The 15,730-nt window shown below is 50.1% G+C and overlaps 1 protein-coding gene across 1 annotated transcript; it reads left to right on the top strand.

Annotated features, from left to right (window-relative positions):
- Nucleotides 1-10,095: 10,095 nt before the first annotated feature.
- On the top strand, nucleotides 10,096-12,181 carry RHOV (ras homolog family member V). Its single transcript, XM_031006895.3, has 3 exons — nucleotides 10,096-10,415; nucleotides 10,605-10,663; nucleotides 10,846-12,181. The coding sequence occupies exons 1-3, from the start codon at nucleotides 10,208-10,210 to the stop codon at nucleotides 11,287-11,289; spliced, it is 711 nt and encodes a 236-aa protein (XP_030862755.1). The 5' UTR covers nucleotides 10,096-10,207; the 3' UTR covers nucleotides 11,290-12,181.
- The last annotated feature ends 3,549 nt before the right edge of the window (nucleotides 12,182-15,730 follow it).

Raw genomic sequence — 15,730 nt, 5'->3', positions numbered from 1 at the left:
GACTTGGCATGTTAATGTGCATCACATGCACCCACTATATCACACGCGTATATATGAGTTAACTATATATTAATCCGTATGACCTATTGCAGAAACTGTTTTCAAACTTAAAAAAATAACTGAAACGGAGTCTTGCTATATTGCCCAGGCTAGTCTAGAACTCCTGGGTTCAAGCAATCCGCCTGCCTTGGCCTCCCAAAGTGTTGGAATTATAGGCATGAGCCACTGTGCCCAGCCTGTTTTCAAGCTTTTAAAAAATGATGAGATTTAGTATTAAAAGCAACAGCAGGCCAGGCATGGTGGCTCACGCCTGTAATCCCAGCACTTTGGGAAGCTGAGGCGGGAGGATCACGAGGTCAGAAGCTCGAAACCAGCCTGACCAACTTGGTGAAACCCCCGTCTCTACTAAAAATACTAAAATTAGCCAGGCATAGTAGAGCGCGTCTGTACTCCCAGCTACTCAGGAGGCTGAGGTAGGAGAATTGCTTGAACACTGGATGCAGAGGTTGCAGTGAGCCGAGACTCAAAAAAACAAATAAAATAAAATAAACAGCAACAATACAACAGCAATAAAATCCAAAATATTTTTTTAATTAAATTTTTTTTTTGAGATGGAGTCTTGCTCTTTCGCCCAGGCTAGAGTGCAGTGGCAAGATCTCGGCTCACTGCAACCTCCGCCTCCTGGGTTCAAGTGATTCTCCTGCCTCAGCCTCCCAAGTAGCTGGGATTACAGGAACCCACCACAGTGCCCAGCTAATTTTTGTATTTTTAGTAGAGACGTGCTTTCACCATCTTGGCCTGGCTGGCCTCAAACTCCTGACCGCGTGATCCACCTGCCTCAGCCTCCCAAAGTGCTGGGATTACAGGTGTGAGCCACCACGCCTGGCCAATTTTTTTTTTTTTTTGAAATGGAGTCTGGCTCTTGTCGCCCAGGCTGGAGTACAGTGGCGCGATCTCGGCTCACTGCAGCCTCTGCCTCCCAGGTTCAAGCAATTCTCCTGCCTCAGCCTCCCGTGTAGTGGGGATTACAGGGACCCACCACTGCCCAACTAATTTTTGTATTTTCGGTAGCGACGGGGTTTCACCATGTTGGCCAGGCTGGTCTCAAACTCCTGACCTCAAGTGATCTGCCCACCTCAGCCTCCCAAAGTGCTGGGATTATAGGCGTGAGCCACCGTGCCCGGCGCCAAAATATTAAAAACCAACAACACCAAGTGTTGTGAGGTTGTGGAGCAACTGGAGGTGTCATAAAATGCTGGTGGGAATATAAAATGGTACAACTACTAACAGCCACTTAACATGCATATTTACCTCATGACCCAGCAATTCAATATCTGGGTATTTATCCAAGAGAAATGAAAATAATATGTCCACACAAAGATTTGTACATGAATGTTTATAGCAGCATTATTCATAGTAGCTGCAACTGGAAACAAGTCAAATGTTGATCAAGAGAATAAACAGGCTGGGTGCGGCGGTGGCTCACACCCGTCATCCAAGCACTTTGGGAGGCCGAGGTGGGAGGATCACCTGAGTTCAGGAGTTTCAGACCAGCGTGGCCAACATGGGGAAACCCCATCTCTACCAAAAATAGAAAAATTAGCCGGGCGTGGTGACAGGCTCCTGTAATCTCAACTACTTGGGAGGCTGAGGCAGAAGAATCACTTGAACCTGGGAGGAGGAGGTTGCAGTAAGCCAAGATCACGCCACTGCACTCCAGCCTGGGCAACAAGAGCAAAACTACATCTCAAAAAAAAAAAAAAAAAAAGAGAATAAACAAACTGTGGTATATCCATATAATGGAATATTACTCAGCAAAGAAAAAAAGAACTGTCTGGGTGTGGTTAAATGTGCCTATAGTCCCAGCTACTTGGGAGGCTGAGGCAGGAGGATTCTTGAGCCCAGGAGTTCAAGGCTGCAGTGGAGTCATGATCATGTCACTGCACTCCAGCCTGGCAACAGAGACCCCATCTCTAAAAAAAAAATAAGTAAAATAAAAATTAAAAAGCACAAAAAAACAAGCTACCCTTATACACAACAGCATGAGTGAATCTCAAAAACATACTGAGGTGCTGGATGCAGTGGGGCACGCCTGTAATCCCAGCTACTTAGGAGACTGAGGCAGGAGGATCTCTTGAGGCCAGGAGTTTGAGTCCAGAGGTGAGCGAGACACCCCTCATCTCTAAAAATAAATAAATAAATGGCCAGGCGTGGTGGCTCATGCTTGTAATCCCAGCACTTTGGGTGGCCAAGGTGGGCAGATCATGAGGTCAGGAGTTCGAGACCAGCCTGGCCAACACAGTGAAACCCCGTCTGTACTAAAAATACAAAAAGTAGCTGGGCGTGGTGGTGGGCACCTGTAATCCCAGCTACTCGGGAGGCTGAGGCAGGAGAATCTCTTGAACCCGAAGGCGGAGGTTGCAGCAAGCCGAGATTGTGCCACTGCACTCCAGCCTGGGCGACAGAGCTAGACTCCGTCTCAAAAAAATAACAATAATAAATAAATAAATTAATTAATTAAATAGGGCCAGTGTGGTGGCTCACGCCTGTAATCCCAGCACTTTGGGAGGCTGAGGCAGGCAGATCACTTGAGCTCAGGAGGTCGAGACCAGCCTGGCCAACATGGTGAAACCGCCTCTCTACTAAAGATACAAAAATTAACCAGGAGTGGTGGTGCACACCTGTAATCCCAGTTATTCAGGAGGCTGAGGCAGGAGAATCAATTGAACTCGGGAGGCAGAGGTTGCAGGGAGCTGAGATTGCACCATTGCACTCCAGCATGGGTGACAGAGCCAGACTCTGTCTCAAAAACAAAAATAAAATGAAAATAAGGAAGTTAGTAGGGGGGTTTTTTAGATAAAGGTTTTAGGTGGCAACTCTTGCAGGCATTTAGAAAGCTAGGGCTTGGGTGCAAGATCTGAGCGGAAAGAGAGGTTGGAAGGGGGCAGTAGCGGTGGGATCAGCTGGATGGCGAGGTGGAGAGAAATGAAGGGAGAAGTGGAGGCCAAGGCTGGGTGTGAGGGAGCAGGGAAGACAGGACAGAAGCCCAGGAACCAGCCTGAGCCCAAGGGTGGTCTAGAGGGTGTGGGGACTGAGGAAATGGACTTGAAGGGTTGACCAGCAGCACCATGGGGAAAACTCAGCCCAGCTGGGTAAATTTGCCACAAACTTCTTCCAAGGACACAAGCACATGGAAATAGAGAAAAATCTGTGTTGCTGGGTGTCGTGGCTCACCTCTATAATCCCAGGACTTTGGGAGGCTGAGGCAGGAGGATTGCTTGAGCCCAGGAGTTTGAGAACAACCTGGGAAACATAGGGTGACCCAGTATCTACAAAAAAATTAAAAAGTTAGACAGGTGTGGTAGCATGCACCTGTGGTGCCACATACTGAGGAGGCTGAAGCAGGAGGATCACTTGAGCTTGGGAGGTCGAGGCTACAGTGAGCCCTGATCGCTCAACTGTACTCCAGCCTGGGTGACACAGCAAGACTCTGTCTCAACAAAGAAAATAAATAAAATGCATAAAATAAAGAAAAAGGAAGAGAAAAACCTATGGTGGCCCAATTTCCACTGAAAGCTCAGAAAGTGGGTAGTCAAGTTATTGTATTATTATTATTGTATCATATAACTATATTATAATATATAATTATATATTAACTTATATATAATATATAATTATTATTATCAGTATGTTGGTAAGCAAGTGTTAAATATAAAATTCTTTTTCTTGAATCCTGTTTTTATTTCAAAGCTTTCTGACCTGCCCATCTCAGTCTCTGAGCTCATCCTAAGCAGCAGGCCTGATTTTGGGGGTCTTGGACTGGAGTACGCAGAAGAAACAGAAAAAGACAATGAGAGTGCATTCACTCACAAACAACCTCTCTCTGGATGGAGCCCTTGGAAGAACTTTTCCCCACCACTGGTGTTCTTTCGTTTTTGTTTTTAATTTTTTTGAGATGGAGTCTCGCTCTGTCTCCTAGGCTGGAGTGCAGTGGCGTGATCTCAGCTCACTGTAACCTCCGCCTCCCAGGTTCAAGCAATTCTCCTACATCAGCTGCCCGAGTAGCTGGGATTACAGGTGCATGCAACCATGCCCAGCTAATTTTTGTGTTTTTAGTAGAGACAGGGTTTTACCATGTTGGCCAGGCTGCTCTTGAACTCCTGACTTCAGGTGATCTGCCTGCCTCAGCCTCCCAAAGTGCTGGGATTACAGACGTGAGCCACCGTGCCTGGCCGTGGTGTTCTTTTGTTAATCCCTTATTTGCCAGCGGAATAATTGTGGTGGTAGGGTAGGGGGTTGGTTTCTTTTGGTTTATTCTTGTCCAGGTTTTGCTATAGGCATTCCAGTGTTTTCAGTAAACTTAAGATATGGAATTAACAAAAATACCTAATAAAACTTGACAACACTGGCCGGGCGCAGTGGCTCATGCCTGTAATCCCAGCACTTTGGGAGGCCGAGGCAGGTGGATCACCTGAGGTCAGGAGTTCGAGACCAGCCTGGTCAACATGGTGAAACCTCATCTCTACTAAAAATACAAAAAGTAGCTGGGCGTGGTGGTCCGCGCCTGTAGTCCTAGCTACTTGGGAGGCTGAGGCAGGAGAATCGCTTGAACTAGGAGGCAGAGGTTATAGTGAGCCAAGATCTTGCCACTGCACTCTGGCCTGGCCGACAGAGCCAGACTCTATCTTAAAAAAAAGAAAAAAAAACTTGACCACACCTGAGGGTGGACCTGTGGCTTGCTTGTTCATTCTGGAACAGACTGCCACTTACTAGTTTCTTTCATCTTGGGGCAGGTCCCCTATACTCACTGATAAAATGGGAATAGACACACGTGCGCGCACACACACACACACAGCCACACCTTCTCAGACACACCCCTCTTCTAAGCCATGTCACTTGGTTCTTATGAGACAGGGCAGACTGCAGCACTTTTACAAGTCTAAAGCCATATACAGCTGTGATGGACATTTTGGAAGCAAGATATTACTGCCGTGATTCAATGTCATGGCTATGTTTGAGTTTTTTAGTTTTTGGTTTTTTTTAAGTAAACTATTTTTTTTTTTTTGCCTTTTTTTTTGCGGTGGGGGGATAGGGGGTGCAGAATCTCACTCTGTCACACAGGCTGGAGTGCAGTGGCTCACTGCAGCCTCAACCTCACAGGCTCAGGTGATCCTTCCACCTCAGCCTCCTGAGTAGCTGGGACTTACAGGTGCATACCACCATGCCCCATTATTATTATTTTTTTTTTGAGACTGGGTTTTGCCATGTTGTCCAGGCTGCTCTTGAAATCCTGGGTTCAAGCAATCCTCCTGCCTTGGCCTCTCAAAGTGCTGAGATTGAAGGAATGAGCCACCAGGCCCGGCATGTCTCATTTATTTATGTATTTAATTATTTATTTATATTGGTATAGACTTGTATATTTCCTGCCCCAGTCCTATAATCTGCTATTTCTCCATGGAGAATGTCAGAGCCAAGTTTTAATCCTAGCAAATGTGTGTCTAGCTGGAAGTTGGGGCAGAAGATCTGGCAGGCAGCAGGAATAAGACCCAGCCTACCCTTAGGAGGGGAGTTTCCCAGCAGTAGCAGCCAGAATTGCAAACTTCCCCAGCAAGTCCTTCTCTGAGAAACAGGTGACTCATCAGCACCCTAAGTTATTTCCTCCCTCCCCCTCTTGCTGACAAAACTGTCCCTAAACCAGTTCAGACAGAGGGACCTAGGTTGGAAAGTGTCCCCACCTAAGCGGCCAGAAAATAATGACCTGTCTCAGGCCACATCAGGGCTTTTACCTGTGCCCAAGCAGACAACCCCACCCAATTTGTGTATTTACACCCCTCCTGCCTGCAGAAAGGATGAAACAGGATTACCCTCAAATTTACAGCTATAATTAAACTATTATTAAAATCCAGGTAAAAAAACAAGAGCACTGCAAAGAAGAGCGTGTGTGTGTGTGTGTGTGTGTATGTGTGTGTGTGTGTGTGTGTGTGTGTGTGTGTGTGTGTGTGTGTGTGTAGTAATTCTGTCCCAGACACCTGGGCTGGGGCAGCTTCCCTGGGATCCCTGAATCACAGATTGCTAGCACCAGAAAGGCTTTCAGAGATAAACATGCTTCACCTGTCATTTTATAGGACTGAGACAGATGAAGTGATTTGGTAGGCATCACACAGCTAGTGAGCTGAAGAACTGGGAACACTGGGACAGGTGTCCTGATGTCCAGGTCTTTTAAAATGCCACTCCTTTTCCAGGAGAGCAAATACAACAGCTTTTGGGCTTTCTAGAGGAATACACAGGCAGGACAACAGGTAAGGCCTCTTTCACTTGCTAGATGAATAAACTTACGTGGATGTGTCTGAGAAGTTTTTGAGACTTGGGGCTACAATTAGGGATTATTAGCATCCCCAGACATTCAGAGGTATGGCATGTAGGATGAAGACACTGGCATGTAGAAGTGGTTACAGGGGCTCCTACGATTTCCCCATCCCCATAGTCGAGATTTTAATGATTAAGTCATCTTTCTAGCTGTAGTCCTCTCCTTTGGGCTCAAAAAGAGAAAACAAGAAATCTCAGCACTTTGGGAGGCCAAGGAAGGTGGATTGCTTAAGCTCAGGAGTTCAAGACCAGCCAGGCCAACATGGTGAAACCCTGTCTCTACCAAAAATATAAAAATTAGCCGGGCATGGTGTCATGCACCTGTAGTCCCAGCTACTTGGGAGGCTGAGGCAGGAGAATCACTTGAACCTGGGAGGTGAAGGTTGCAGTGAGCTGAGGTTGAATCTGTTGATCTGGGCCACAGAGCGAGACCCTGGCAAAAAAAAGAAAGAAAGAAAAGAGAAAAAGAAAAGAAAAATCAGGGAACCTGTCACTTTTTCTAAGAGATGTAAAGATTTGGTTTGCATTTATGGCTTTTTTTTTTTTTAGACTGAGTCTCGCTCTGTCACCCAGGCTGGAGTGCAGTGGCGCGATCTCGGCTCATTTGCAACCTCTGCCTCCCAGGTTCAAGCAATTCTTGTGCCTCAGCCTCCCAAGTAGCTGGGATTACAGGCGCCACCACCATGCCCGGCTAATTTTTGTATTTTTAGTAGAGACGGGGTTTCACCATGTTGGCCAGGCTGGTCTCGAACTCCTGACCTCAAGTGATCCACCCACCTCAGCCTCCCAAAGTGCTGGGATTACAGGTGTGAGCCACCGCACCTGGACGGATTTATGGCTTTTATACTACCAGCTCTTGGAGAAATAGAATTATCTCTTTTAATATTCACTGCCCCTCCCCCTCCCCCTCCCCCTCCCCCTCCCAACACTCTCCTTTCCCAAAACTCGTGAATGGCTGACTCCCTGAAGGTGATGGTGTTTTCTGTGATCTTTGCATAGGCTGAGATGAAAGGGTCAGAGATCAGAGAAAGGATTCTGGGCCTGGTGTCACTTGGTGTGGTTGCAATAAAGAGACAAAATTAGCATCAGGCTACTCTTCACTTGCTCTCCAGGTGACTTTCCTAGGGCTACCTGGGAGATATTGTCTCAGTCTGCAAACTCCTTCTAGGGCAAGGGCAGTGGGTGGCCCAGAAAAGCATCTGCAGATAGGTAATTATTATGTGCTTTTGATGATGATGAAGATAATATTAGGTATTTGGAGATTTATAAAATATTCAAATGGGAAATTGTCCTTGAAGATCCTCCCCAGCTAGCTTCTCAGCACCCTGAGTTCCTTTAGCTGAGGGGAGTGAAAGTGTTCACAGCTTGCCTTCAGGCTGAGTCTTGAGAAAGCTCTCCTCTGAAAAGGAATACAGTACATTCCTGCCTGCTGTATTCACATTTGTGTTTCTCTGCCTCTCTCATGATCTGTATACAGCTGAGCCTTGAACAACCTGGGTTTGAACTGTACAGGTCCATTTTAGGCAGAACTTTTTCAATAAAAGTTACACTGAGGGCCGTGTGTGGTGGGTCATGCCTTTAATCCCAGCACTTTGGGAGGCTGAGGCCTGAGTATCGCTTGAAGCCAGGAGTTGAAGACCAGCCTGGGCAAAAAAGCAAGACTGTCTCTACAAAAAAAAAAATTAAAAAAATTTAGCCTGGCCTGGGGGTGCATGCCTGTAATCCCAGCTACTTGGAAGGCTGGGGCGGGATTGCTTGAGGCCAGGAGTTTGGACGCTGCAGTGAGCTATGCTTGCGTCATTACACTCCAGACTGTGCAACAGATCAAGACCACATCTCTAAAAATAGATAAAAGTTATACCAAGTGTGCCTGCCTTTCCTGCCTCCCCTTCCACCTTCTCCACCTCTGCCACCCCTGAGGCAGCAAGACCAACTCCTTTTCCTCCTTCTCCTCAGCCTACCCAACTGGAGACCACAAGGGTGCAGACCTTTATGATGATTCTAACTTTCTGATACAGGTCAAAAGAAAAAAGTTTGAAAATATGATAAGCCTCCTGGGCGTGGTGGCTCATACCTGTAATCCTAGCACTTTGGGAGGCCGAGGCAGATGGATCACCTGAGGTCAAGAGTTCAAGACCAGCCTGGCCAACATGGTGAAACCTCGTCTCCACTAAAAATACAAAAATTAGCTGGGATTACAGGTGTGAGCTACCTCGCCCAGCCTTTTTAATTTTTTTATTTTTATTTTTTTTTGAGATGGCGTCTTGCTGCGTCTCCCAGATTGGAGTACAGTGGCGCAATCTCGGCCCACTCAAGCTCTGTCTCCTGGGTTCACGCCATTCTCCTGCCTCAGCCTCCCGAGTAGCTGGGACTACAGGCGCCCACCACCATGCCCGGCTAATTTTCTGTATTTTTAGTAGAGACGGGGTTTCACTGTGTTAGCCAGGATGGTCTGGATCTCCCGAACTCGTGATGTGATCTGCCCGCCTCAGCCTCCCAAAATGCTGGGATTACAGGTGTGAGCCACTGCGCCCAGCCTATTTTTAATTTATTTATTTATTTATTTTTGAGACAAAGTCTGGCTCTGTTGCCCAGGCTGGAGTGCAATGGCATGATCTCAGCTTACTGCAACCTCCACCTCCCAGGTTCAAGCCATCCTCCCACCTCAGCCTCCCAGTAGCTGGGATTACAGATGCACACCACCGTGCTTGGCTACTTTTTGTTTGTTTGTTTTTTGTTTTTGTTTTTTAAGAGAGAGTCTTGCTCTGTCACCCAGGCTGGAGTGGAGTGGCCCAATCTTGGCTCACTGCAACCTCCACCTGCCAGGTCCAAGTGATTCTCCTACCTCAGCCTCCTGAGTAGCTAGGATTACTGGCACCCGCCACCACACCTGGCTAATTTTTTGTATTTTTAGTAGAGACGGGGTTTCACCATGTTGGCCAGGCTGGTCTCGAACTCCTGACCTCAGGTGATCCACCCACCTCGGCCTCCCAAAGTGCTGGGATTACAGGCGTGAGCCACCGAGCCCAGCAACAGCAGGCTATTAATAGTTAAATTTTGGGGTAGTCAAAAGTTATATAGGGATTTTCGGCTGACTCCACAGGGTTTCTCGCCCATAATTCCCGCCTTGTTCAGGGGTCAACAGGTTTTTTGTTTGTTTGTTTGTTTTTAGGATCTGTCACACAGGCTGAAGTGCAATGGCACTATTATAGCTCACTGTAACCTTGAACTCCTGGGGTCAAGTGATCCTCCTGGCTTAGCCTCCCAGAACGCTGGGATTACAGGCATGAGCCACTGCTCCCAGCCTCAATATTTAAAAAAGTAATTCTTTCATTAATAAAATTATCCCAACTTTTTAATACTCATGCAAACATATGCATAGAGTTTTTTTCTTGTAAGTTGAACAAGGTTTAATTTGCACATTTGTTTAACATGAACATACTGTATTATATGTTCTGCAACTTGCTTCTTCCTCCTAACAATAAATCATGGATGTCTGTCTCTTCTTGGTATTCTCATTTGACGATTCTTTGTCCTTGTACCTGCGTGACTCTTGGAGCTCCAGCTTTCTGCCTGCCTTTCCTCCTCCCGGGGTTTTCCTCCTCCTCGCCTGGCCTCGCAGGGTGCCTGGCCGCGGGAGATCTTCGCCGGTGGGTGGGGTCCGGGGCCGCCTGAAACATGTAGATGAGATGGGCGGGGCTCTACACAAACCCGCTGGTAGCGCTGGGCCGACTCGCCCAGCCTGGACCCACTCAGTCAGAGGCAGCCAGCGGGACCTGCTTCACCGAGCGCAGCGAAGCCGAGACCCGGGCTGGCCCCTCTGCTGCCCCCGGAGCGGGCCATGCCGCCGCGGGAGCTGAGCGAGGCCGAGCCGCCCCCGCTCCGGGCCCCGACCCCTCCCCCGCGGCGGCGTAGCGCGCCCCCAGAGCTGGGCATCAAGTGCGTGCTGGTGGGCGACGGCGCCGTGGGCAAGAGCAGCCTCATCGTCAGCTACACCTGCAATGGGTACCCCGCGCGCTACCGGCCCACTGCGCTGGACACCTTCTCTGGTACGTACGTTCAATCGCCCGTGCGGCCGCGTGGCTGCGGCGGGGCTGTGCACCGGGGAGCTGGGGCGGGCGTCTCGGCGGGAGGGCGCAGAGGACCCCGGGGAGGAGACTGGAGCAGGCCCCGAGGTGGCGCTGGTGCGGCCCAGGACGCCCTTCCTAACTCAGGCTCTCCCCGCCCCGCCCCTGCAGTGCAAGTCCTGGTGGATGGAGCTCCGGTGCGCATTGAGCTCTGGGACACAGCGGGACAGGTGAGAAGCTGGGCGCGGCCTCTACTGGTCTGCGGGGAGGTGGGCTGGAGGCTGGGAGGACCCCATATGGAGCAAATGGAGAAAGCCTTGGGCTCTTGGAGTCTCAGGTTTCCAGCCCCGGGTGAGAAATGAATTCCATGTGGCGGGGGGCTAATCCTTACCACCTGGCCTTCCCACCCCAGGAGGATTTTGACCGACTTCGTTCCCTTTGCTACCCGGATACCGATGTCTTCCTGGCGTGCTTCAGCGTGGTGCAGCCCAGCTCCTTTCAAAACATCACAGAGAAATGGCTGCCCGAGATCCGCACGCACAACCCCCAGGCGCCTGTGCTGCTGGTGGGCACCCAGGCCGACCTGAGGGACGATGTCAACGTACTGATTCAGCTGGACCAGGGGGGCCGGGAGGGCCCCGTGCCCCAACCCCAGGCTCAGGGTCTAGCCGAGAAGATCCGAGCCTGCTGCTACCTTGAATGCTCAGCCTTGACGCAGAAGAACTTGAAGGAAGTATTTGACTCGGCTATTCTCAGTGCCATTGAGCACAAAGCCCGGCTGGAGAAGAAACTGAATGCCAAAGGTGTGCGCACCCTCTCCCGCTGCCGCTGGAAGAAGTTCTTCTGCTTCGTTTGAGCAGCTATGGCTGCATAGCAAGTAGTAGGCAGGAGGCCAAAGACTTCTGAGACCTGGGGCACCTGGGCCTTTGCGGCAGCTACTGGCAGGGCCTGGCCACCTCATAGGACTCACTTCCCTTCCGAACACTCGGGGGACATGGGCCTCTAACTGCCCACTCTGATATGCCTGGGTGAGCCTAGGAGGGAAGGCTCTGATTTGGATTTCTCCAGTCAAAGCTCACAGAAAAAAACCTGGCACTTTGATTTTCATGGGATGGTCCTAACAGGGTCAGTCACCTCCGAGCAGTTTGGGATCCAGTTCCCAGTTTCTTGTCCTGGGCCTTCAGGTCAGCCTGGCTGAATTAGGACCCTTCCTTGGCACAGGGGTGAGAGAGAGCTTGGGGAACGCTTGGCATTATGGAGGGCTGGAAGGGGTTCAACCCCGATTTGGAGAGAAGTTTGGGATGGAGTGGGCGAGAGATTGAGAGAGCGAGCAGGAAAAGAGGCCTTGGAGCCTGGGACTGATGGTGGATAAGGGCTGGGCCTGGAAAGAAGATGACGAGGAGGAGGAGAGAGGGAAGTGGGGTGGATGAGGAGCAGGCTGACACCTGGGCTGCCCTCAATCCCCAAGGCCAGGGAGGGCGGGGCTGGCCCCTGGGAAGAACTGGGTCTCTGGGCTCCCTAGGCACTGCCCAAACTGGCTGAGCCAGGAGTGGGGCAGGAAGTGAGAGTCAAGGCCCAGCAAAAGGAGGGGGAGGAGCTGCAAATTAGAACCTGAAGGAGGACCGGGTTGGGGATCATCCCTTTCCTCAAGGTCACACAGCCTAGAAGCTAGAGCAGTGCAGAGTCTGCAAATAAAACCTTAAGTCTGTGAAGCCGTGCGTTGTCTCTGTCATTTCCTGGAGCCCACTCCTCCCTCAGAACCCTCCTCAAGGCCTAACTGCCTGGCTAGAGACAGATTGGGGACCAAAGGACTGAGGCTAGATTGAAAGGTGGGGGCTGGACTGGGGGTGGGGGCAGTGTAATGGGAACTGGACTGTGGGGGTAGGTGTGGAGCTCCCCGCTTGGGGCTCAGCTGGTTCCCAGGAGAGCTAGCGTGGGAAGCGGCCTGGAAACGGGTTTCCCCAGGTGTCAGCGCCAGAGCTGGTTTCCCATGACCTCACCTGGTGGGTGGAGCCCCTCCCCTCCACCGCTCCTTTCTAGAGCACCATGCTCAGCACTGGAGCTCAAGGTCAGTCCCCAGCCTTCTGACTTTTCTGCTCTGTTCCTTCTGGCAGTTCACAGGGCCCTGGGGCTCAGGTTAGGGGACCATCCCCCCCTCCGACCTCCATTCACAGCCTGAACATAAAGGGAACCCATACAGCTTAAACCTCAATCACTGGCCAAAGTTCTTAGACTTGGGTTGGACCCAGTCTTCAGCCTTGGCACCTAAGGACCTAGCGAAGGTCAGGGTGCTGCTTGTGAACAATTTAAATAGAGGTTTATCCCCAAGTATCCTGTGCAAGAGCGAGTTCATTGGGAGAGGACTTGGAGAGGAGCAGGGATCTGGAGAACATTCCCTCATGTTGGAGCTTGAAGGGACTTTGAAGGACACCCAGGGAGAAAATGAAACAAAACAAAACTTACTTTACCATAAGGAGACTGGGGACCAGACAGAAAAGGTAATAGCTTAAATGATATGTATCACCCAGTGACTGTAAGAGCACTTTGCAAACTCTAGAGTTGGGTACAGGGGTATGTGTTACTCTGGGAGAGGAATTTCTTTCTTTCTTTCTTTTTCTTTTGAGGTAGAGTCTCGCTCTGTCACGCAGGCTGGAGTGCAGTGGCATGATCTCGGCTCAGTGCAACCTCTGCCTCTTGGGTTCAAGCGAGTCTCCTCCTTCAGCCTCCTGAGTAGCTGGGATTACAGGTGTGCACCACCATGCCTGGCTCATTTTTGTATTTTTAGTAGAGATGGGGGTTTCACCATGTTGGTCAGGCTGGTCTCGAACTCCTGACCTTGTGATCTGCCTGCCTCAGCCTCCCAAAGTTCTGGGATTACAGGCATGAGCCCCTGGGCTCAGCTGGGAGAGGAATTTCTGAGGCACACCTGGCACACATGCTAGGCAGCTGCTGGGTCAGATGAGCACTCATGCCCTGGCCCAGCCCACCTCTGAGCCCATCTCCCTCTGCAGGAAGCTACAGCTGTGTGTGTGTGTGTGTGTGTGTGTGTGTGTGTGTGTGTGTGTGTGTGTGTGTGTGTGTGTGTCTGTCTGTCTGTCTGTCTCTGTCTGTGTCTGTGTGTGTGTGAAAGAGCATGGCTGAGGGACAGAAATCCCAGCCAAGTGAAACTTCAGATAATCCCCAAGTTTAGTTTTAGCCAAGACTGTCCACTTCCTGCCCCACCAGGGCCTGTCCCCAGAGCTCCAGCCAACTGGAGCTCCTTCTGTTCCCTTTACCCTTCAGGTGGAGGTGCTGAGGGTCTCACGCCCCAGCAGCATGGCCTGTTGTTACCTCAACCCAGCCTGGCACACTCCCCTCTGGGGCAGAAACCTGGGTTCAAGTTCAGACTCTGACACCAACCATGACCTTAGGCAAATAATTTCCTTTCTCTATGCCTCAATCTTCATTTGAAAAATGAAGGACTCAGGACTCAGACTGGGTTTGAGGTTCTTAAACTTGTTCTGAGGGGCCTTGGACGTGCCTTGGGGTGGGGATCATCCCCCGCAAGGGGGTTATGCTTGTACCCGCCCCCACCTCCAACTTCTTCCCTAATTCTCTCTTGTGGTACTAGTACATCCATGTCACCCAAATTGAAACCTCGGTCACCATGCCTCCTCTCTTGCTGGGTCTCCAAGTCTGGTCAGGACCTCTGTCACCCACACCCCAAGGTCCCTGCCACTGCAGCTCCCCACTCCAATCTACCCCGTGCTGCTGCGTTCACTCTGGCATCCCCCAACTCAAGGCTCAAGACTGTTACTGGCTCTCACTGTTGATGATGAACTTCCAGCTCCTCATTTCAGCATTCAAGGCCCTCTCAAATCTGACAGCACCCTGGACCAGGCCAGCTCGCTCCGGTGATCCCCAGCTATTTCCGACTTCCTGACTCCCAGTCTTGGCTTGTGCCAGATCCCCTAGTTTGGAAAGAGCTCCCTGTCACCTCCCGGATGCCCCATTTCTCCTCATGACAACCAGCTTTCAATACCTCCCTCCTCCAGAACAGATGCTTACCTGTATCAGTGTCTTCACTGCTCCCTTGGCACACTGAGGACACTGGGCGTTCTGTGACTGACTCAGCCTGCATCTTCCCAGCTAAATGAAGAGAGAGAGAGCCACGTTTAAGTTCCTTTTGCTCCCACAAGGTCTGGGGCTCAGGCAATGTTTGCTGCTGACCCTGAAATGCTTAGGAATAAAAAGCCAGCCAGTGAGCCCTGGAGAGGCTGGGAGGATTAAGTTTAGCTCCAGATTTGGAGCTTGAAGACTGAGGCCTGATGTCAACAGCTTGCTGGAAAGGACCTCTAAGGCTCTGGCCCCAAGCCTGTGCAGGACAAGAGGGACACTTCTGCTTCCGAATCCACTGGTTCTCTTTGGTTCTGTCTCTTTCTCTAGAATATGGTACCTACTTTTCTGGGGTAGTTTTTTTGTTTTTATCTCTCTGTCTGTTTCCTTGGCCTCTTTTCCCTTTTCTCTGCTCTTTTAAATTATATTTAAAGGAATATTTATTATATGAATTGGATAAAATTATATGTTTCTTACATATACATTCTTACATATGTCCTTATCAATATAAATTCCTCTTAATGTCTGTGTAACCCTTAGTTGATTTTTTTCAATTTTTTCTTTCTTTCTTTCTTTTTTTTTTTTTTTTGAGACGGAGTCTCGCTCTGTGGCCCAGGCTGGAGTACAGTGGCGCCATCTCGGCTCACTGCAAGCTCCACCTCCTGGGTTCACGCCATTCTCCTGCCTCAGCCTCCCGAGTAGCTGGGACTACAGGTGCCTGCCACAACGCCTGGCTAATTTTTTGTATTTTTAGTAGAGACGGGGTTTCACCGTGTTAGCCAGGATGGTCCCGATCTCCCGATCTCGTGATCTGCCCACCTCAGCCTCCCGAAGTGCTGGGATTACAGGCGTGAGCCACTGCACCCAGCTCTCTTTTTTTTTGGAGATGGAGTCTCACTCTGTCACCCAGGCTGGAGTACAGTGGCACAATCTTGGCTCACTGCAGCCTCCGCCTCCTGGGTTCAAGCAATTCTCCTGCCTCAGCCTCCCAAGTACCTTGGATTACAGGCATCCACCACCACATCTAGCTAATTTTTTTTTTTTTTTTTTGAGACAGAGTCTCACTCTGTCGCCCAGGCTGGAGTGCAGTGGCATGATCTCGGCTCACTGCAACCTCCACCTCCTGGGTTCAAGTGAGTCTCCTACCTCAGCCTCCCAAGTAGCTGGGATTACAGGCGTGCACCACCAGGCCCAGCTCATTT

Source organism: Gorilla gorilla, chromosome 16 (genome assembly GCF_029281585.2).
Source record: "Gorilla gorilla gorilla isolate KB3781 chromosome 16, NHGRI_mGorGor1-v2.1_pri, whole genome shotgun sequence".
In the NCBI taxonomy this organism is placed as follows: domain Eukaryota; kingdom Metazoa; phylum Chordata; class Mammalia; order Primates; family Hominidae; genus Gorilla; species Gorilla gorilla.
The sequence above is the reverse complement of the archived record's forward strand: the minus strand, read 5'-3'. Positions and strand labels throughout refer to the sequence as shown.